Source organism: Pelodiscus sinensis, chromosome 1, assembly GCF_052426305.1.
Source record: "Pelodiscus sinensis isolate ZL-2025 chromosome 1, ASM5242630v1, whole genome shotgun sequence".
In the NCBI taxonomy this organism is placed as follows: domain Eukaryota; kingdom Metazoa; phylum Chordata; order Testudines; family Trionychidae; genus Pelodiscus; species Pelodiscus sinensis.
Genome location: NC_143052.1, coordinates 349,734,679 through 349,741,013, shown reverse-complemented (window position 1 = coordinate 349,741,013; position 6,335 = coordinate 349,734,679). Strand labels below are relative to the sequence as shown.

The window sequence follows — 6,335 nt, the reverse complement described above, 5'->3', positions numbered from 1 at the left end:
AGTCTTGTCTCACACACTGTCCCCTTGGGGACAGCCACCACCAGTGTCACAGAGAACGAACCTGGCACCCTTGAACACAGGAAGGATAAAGGGGGCCCTGAAGGTAGGGAGGTTGGAGGGCTCCTTCAGTGTCACAGTGGATAAGGTACCTACCTCTGAAGCCTTATTTTTATCCCTACGCCAGAGTCTAATCCACTAACTCCAGAACTCCAGAAAAATAAGTCTGGTCTATGGGAAGCCTGGAACCTCAGTTTCCCCCTTCACTTTCCCTCACTCTGTGAAGTTGTGGCCACGAGGAGTAACGGTAGTTCAGACTAGGAAGCCTAGTCCGAACTACCTAGTCCGTGCCGCGCGGCACGGGGTTCAAACGAGCCGGGATTTTAAAATGGCGGCGCCCGGCTTATGCAAATGAAGCCCGGGAAATTCAAATCCCGGGCTTCATTTGCAAGTGCGGTATGCCTACGGTACCCTCCTAGTTCGAACTAGGAGGGTAGTGTAGACATACCCCTAGAGTCCCAGGAGAGAACAGCATTGGCAGTATTTAATGATCACACAGCGGTGTCAGAGCTGTTCACATTTCTCCAGCAGGGAGAAGGGCCATTTGCAATGACCATGCAGAGCGAGAGCCTGGACGGCCAGGTCTCAGCTGAGCTCCTTTGGGCACTAGAAGACATGTTGATCTCATAAACAACTTTGCCATTTGCTGGAAGTGCCTTCTCCTACCAAGTACTGCTGGCCCTTGCCCATGCTATTGGCTCCTCTGTCTCCTGCTGCCTCTCATCCATTTATCCCTCTCTTTTGCTATTTCTTTCCTCCCCCTTCTCTTGGGACCCATCTAATGTTCATCCTTCCTGCTGCTGCCACCTCTGCTCCTGCCCTTTCTAACTACTCTGTGATCTTGTCCAGGAAGACTGCTGATGCTGGGGGGGGGTCTAGATTGGGATCTGATAAGAGCTGATCCAGCTGCTGTGGCATATGGTGGATCTGGCCAGCAGGAAGGTGTTTGTCTGAGAACGGCCCCCACAGCCTCAGGGGATGGGATTGCCCCTGTGCATTCAGCAGGGAGTCTGGAATGATAGGATGGGGAGGGAGTGGAGATTATAACAGATTGGCTATCCAGCTGCCCAGGGGAGTTGAGGCTGGAGCCTGTGCGCACTGAGGAGAAGGTGCTGCCTTGGCTAGCAGTGCAGATGGAGTTAGGCAGTAGCCGAGACCACCCCATTAGAGGGCTTGTGGTCAAGCAAATTACTGCACCAAGCCCTGTTGTGCGCCCACCCACACAGGCTTTTTCCTTGGGCCTCCAGCCTGGGAGGCAGCTATCCTGCATGCTAGGGGTCACTGAGGGGGGAAATGCAAAGCCTTGCTTCCCATAAGCATTCAGAGACTTTCTCCTTGGCCTGGGTGTTTGCTCAGTACTCTATACCTCACCTGCACCCTAACACTGTGCTCCAGCCTAGAGCCCCTTTCCTGCACCCAGTTTCCCTCCCAGAGCTTGCATCTCTTACCCCCTCCTGCTCCCAGAACTCTTGGTTCCAGCCTGGAGCCTGCACCCCCTGTCCCAGCCTAATGAAAGTGTGTGGGGGGGGAGAGCAAGTGATGGAGAGAGCGGGGAATGAAGTCTGTGGAGCCTCAGGGGTAGGGTGGGAGTTGCCCTAATACTTAAAAAATGTTCTTGTGCATAAAAAGGTTGGAGGCCACTGGTGAAGACATTAGGGATGTTAGATTGGAACCAGCTAACTGTTTAACAGATACGTTGATGCTTGTCGGTTAAACTTAGGCAGTTCCCAGGGATGTAGCTTCACTGTGGCAGGGAAACCACTTCCCTGGGAGCCAGGCCAGCAGGGGCTGACAGGCCTGCTCTCAGGGAGGCATCCCTGTGGGCTCAGCAATATAATGCTTATTTAAGAGCATGCAGCATGTTGCCCATGAGATTTTCAGTGGTCACATAGTTACCTATTTAATCAACTTTTAACATCCCTAGTAGACATACCCTGTCTGCTCCATTCACATTCTCACTCAGCATGGGTGCTTGATACGAACAAAGGAATGGCCAGACTGGGTCAGACCAAAGGTGCATCTAACCCAGTATCTTGTCTGCCAACAGTGGCCAACACCAGATACCCCAGAGGGAGGGAATACAAGTAATCCTCACGTGATCCCACAGATCCTCTCCCCTGTTCAGTTGGAAAACAGTACTTCTCGTGGGATAGCACTCATCAGGCTTTCTAATGCACTGCAAGAGCCCAGCATATAAATTACTTCTAACATGTTATTAATATTTCTAAACCCAAGCATAACAAATATCTCAGGTCAGGCCTGAAAAAAGTCATTCATTTGGCTTAAAAATCATGAGGTTTTTTTAAAAAAATATTATTTTTGGACTGTTTTCTGGATTCTGAGTCATTTGGGTGAACTCATGTCATATTTTAAACTTCTCTGTAATCATGACGGATAGAAACTTATTTTTGAAGGCAAAAACTGAGTTGTACATAATCATGAATCCAAGAGCTAGGGCTTGGAGGAAAAACAAAACTAAACAAAACAAAATCCAGCACTGTGACAGCAGAACATCTCGGGAGCTCTTTTCGTGAGCAGCCACTGATGTCGTATCCCGCCTGTTTTCTGGCACCCCACGAATACAGCCATGAATAGGGTCCAGGTCTGGCTTCTGTCCTGGAGAGAGGATGCAGCCTTGGGTAATGATGAGGAGCCAGTGGGTAGGACTGTGCTCCAGGAACAGGTCCTGGCCAGAGCTGGGGCAGCCTCATGGATCACGCAGCACCCAGAGTGCTCGGGAAGGGCCAGGACTGTGACTGCAGAACAGCTCGGCAGCTTTTTTCATGGTCCCCAGATATTGAACCAGAGATGGGACAGACACAGGGCAGGTGTCATGGGAAAAAACTTCCACGTTCCTTCTCTTTATGGAATGTATCGACAGGAATTCTGATGATGGAGAAGTCACTGATATCACATCCCACCTGTTCCCTGGTTCCCCACGAATACAGCCACTCCGGAAATGGTTCTGGCTGCCTTCCCCAGTGTACTGTGCTCCCTCACCAATGGGTGGGAACAGACCTGTGATGGGATGCGATCAGAGAAGACCCCTTGGGGGTGCTTCGCAATGTGTTGACAAAGCTGCTAAGACATGTCTCCTTGCTCTGTGGGAGTCTTCACCACCCTGTCCAGCTGGGCCAGATCTCCTGGTCCCCACCAGCCCAGGTGCAGAGCTGAGATCACACTCCCCCACCCCCCAAAGAGACATACAGACACTGAGACTACATGTACACTGCGGAGTTTTTGCAGTATATGTATCCCTCTTTCTATACCTTTCTACCCTCTTTCCTTTTACTTCGAAGTAGGAATAAGAGATCCTCCGGAAAAGGGCTTTATTCCGGAGGATCGGGCCAGTCTAGACGCTTTTTTCCGGCTTTTCCCCAAGCCGGAAAAAAGCGGCGGACATCTTTATTTAAATCCCGCAGGGGATATTTAAATCCCCCGCGGATTTCCCTATTCTGAAGTTGAAAATTAGCATGCCCCTTTCGGAAAAGGGACCAGTGTAGACGTAGCCTTCCAGTCTGAGGAGAATGTGGTTTCAGGCACAGTAATCAGAAAGCCCGCTCCCCAGATGGAATCAGAATTCCAAATAAATCATTCGGCATAGCCCTCATTAGCAATGACAGGAGGATGTGCACACTGAGTGCTCCACCAAGTAACAATTATTTACTCTCGGCTTGATAGTAAATTAAAAGTGATTTTATTAAGTACAAGCAGTACGATTCAAGTGGTTGCAAGTGAAAACAGGCAGAGCAAAGGAAATTACAAATGTAAAATAACAGAAAAAGCAGAAATAGTTACCCTAAAACTCTTTTTTTTTTCAGCTAAAAATCAATGCCAGGGAAGATCCTTAATCCCTGGGTCCTCCGGTTTATTCTCTTAGGCCAAGGCCTCAGTGATAGCTCAATTCTCATTATCTTATAGATTTCACTTTGGGCAGGAAATTGTTCTTCTCTCTCCCACCTTCCATGGAAATTTACCTGATCAGTCCCTACCAGTTGGGGTGGTCACATGTTTACTTAAGACCAACTATTGCTTAGTCTTGAAAGACAAAGCAGGTACTTTATAGGTAATACCACAGACTTTGAGGTGTCCCATCACTAGAAACACCTCTGATGGCTTTCATTTGCACATTTAAAACCTTAGACCAGTCCCTACCCAAGATCTCCAACTTTACATGCCAGAGTGATACATGCATCAAAATAAAATGTATTGATACAGCAGATTGTGATGTTAAAATTGATAGGTTGGGGTACTTTGTCCAAAGCATTTTCGAGTTTCCCATAATTGTATCCATAATTCAATTTCATAAAGCATGGGGGTACAAAACCGTCACAAGCTGCTCACCCAGGACCCTGGGTCTTAGATGCCATCTGAATCTCTTTCTATTTAGTGTCAATGACTCTCATGTCCTCTCAGAGGTAATGATCCAGGATGGAAGAGGTGACTATGGTATATTCTTCAGTCTCCGGTGTCACGAGCGCTGCAGAGAGGTAATGAATGGCCCCTTCACTTGATGAACACCTTGATTATCCTCTCACGCAGGGGTTTGCTTTTCACGCTGTACACAATCGGGTTCATCAGTGGTGGGACAAGCAGGGAGACGTAGCTCAGAATAATCCGAAGCAAAGGAGAAGTTTCCTTCACGAATCTGGTTATCACAGACAGGCTGAACTCTGGTGTATAGAAGAGCAGGACGGCGCAGAGGTGGGAGACACAGGTGTTTAGGGCCCTAAGGCACTCCGCTTGGGACGCGATGCTCAGCACTGTTTTGAGGATCATCACATAAGAGAGGAAGATGAGCAGCAAGTCCATCCCCATTGTTAAAATTTTAATGATCATGCCGTACATGCCTCTTAATCCCACATCCGAACAAGCCAACTTCAGGATGTCCTCATTCCGGCAGTAGGAATGGGTGAGGACATTGGATCGACAATATTGGAACTGCCTCAGGAAAACGGGGAATGGGATTACTACAGTAAGTGCTCTTATCACACTCACCAGCCCCATCTTGGCTATTCTCGGCAGGGTTAAGATGGAACCGTATCTCAGCGGGTTACTGATGGCGATGAAGCGGTCAAAGGCCATCGACAAGAGCACACCAGATTCAGTGAAAAGAAGGAAGCCAACAAAGTACAACTGAAAGAAACAGGCATGGAGGTTGATCTCCCTAAAGTTAAAGAAATAGAGGCCCAGTGTCGTCGGCATGGTGGCTATCAAAAAGCCAAGGTCTGTGAGGGCCAACATGGAAAGAAAAATGTACATGGGCTCATGGAGGCTTGGATCTGTTTTTATAATGAACAGAATGACTGAATTACCTACTATTGCAGTAGCATAAATTAAGCCAAAGGCAATAGCGATCCAGAGATGGGCATTTTCCTGCCCAGGTATCCCGGTGAGAAGGAACACAGCATGTGAGAATGTGGTGTCATTGACAGCTGCCATCATGTACTGAGCAGATACAAGGAGTTTGGTACTTTTCTTCCTGAAAGGAACAAGAAAAGACAAAATGATATTTAATGAAGCAGTTTTTTGCTCCCACTGCACCCATGTTTTTGCTCACCACGCACTCAGGAGCTCAAGGAGGATCAGCCAGAACACACTTTTGGATTTACCGTACTGATAGGAAGACAGGACTTGCCAGACTGGATCAGACATGAAGTCCATCAAGTCAGGATTCAGGAGTTAGTATCAAATACTTTGGAGGAAGGTGAAAGAAGCCCTGCTATAGGTATAACAAATCTTGTTCTTGGCGAATGTTTCTGTCCAGCACCCACAGATTAGACACTTTTTGGGGTGTGAATCAAGAACATTTAGAGCTCCTTCAAGAGTATTTACATCTCTCTTCCTCACTGTAATTGAACTTTATACTTACAAAGAGAAACATCCAGTCCCTCTTTGTATCTCCCTAAGCTCCTAGATCTTGAGGTATCATGTGTCTGGGAGTTCCACAGCCTACTGGAATGCTTAATTTACATTTGTAGCCTTCCAACAGACACCCGTTCTGGCCCTTTACTTCTATGTATGACCCATTGTGTCATGAGGTGTGCAAGCATATGGCATGTGTGTGGTGAAAACAGTCATTCAATGTATTTATCTCGCATTGAATTTATTTATAAATGTTTGGCATTGCTGGAAATTGCCAGCGGCTCTTAATTCAATGCTACTGATTTCAATGGTATCACTCCATATTTAGAGGTGTAAAGTCAATCCAGGTCTCTTAAATAAATTTAGCAAATGTTCCCAATGACAGACTCTGAGCCCCAAGAATCCCTGCAAGA

General features: G+C 47.4%; 1 protein-coding gene across 1 annotated transcript; it reads right to left on the bottom strand.

Moving 5' to 3' along the window:
* Positions 1–4,563: 4,563 nt before the first annotated feature.
* LOC102451848 (olfactory receptor 51G2-like) lies at positions 4,564–5,499 on the bottom strand. The gene has a single exon (XM_006110419.3). The coding sequence runs from the start codon at positions 5,497–5,499 to the stop codon at positions 4,564–4,566; it is 936 nt and encodes a 311-aa protein (XP_006110481.3).
* Positions 5,500–6,335: the final 836 nt, after the last annotated feature.

Excerpts from the sequence above, each read along its gene's own strand:
- LOC102451848 (XM_006110419.3), bottom strand. The coding sequence starts at position 5,499 with ATGGCAGCTGTCAATGACACCACATTCTCACATGCTGTGTTCCTTCTC.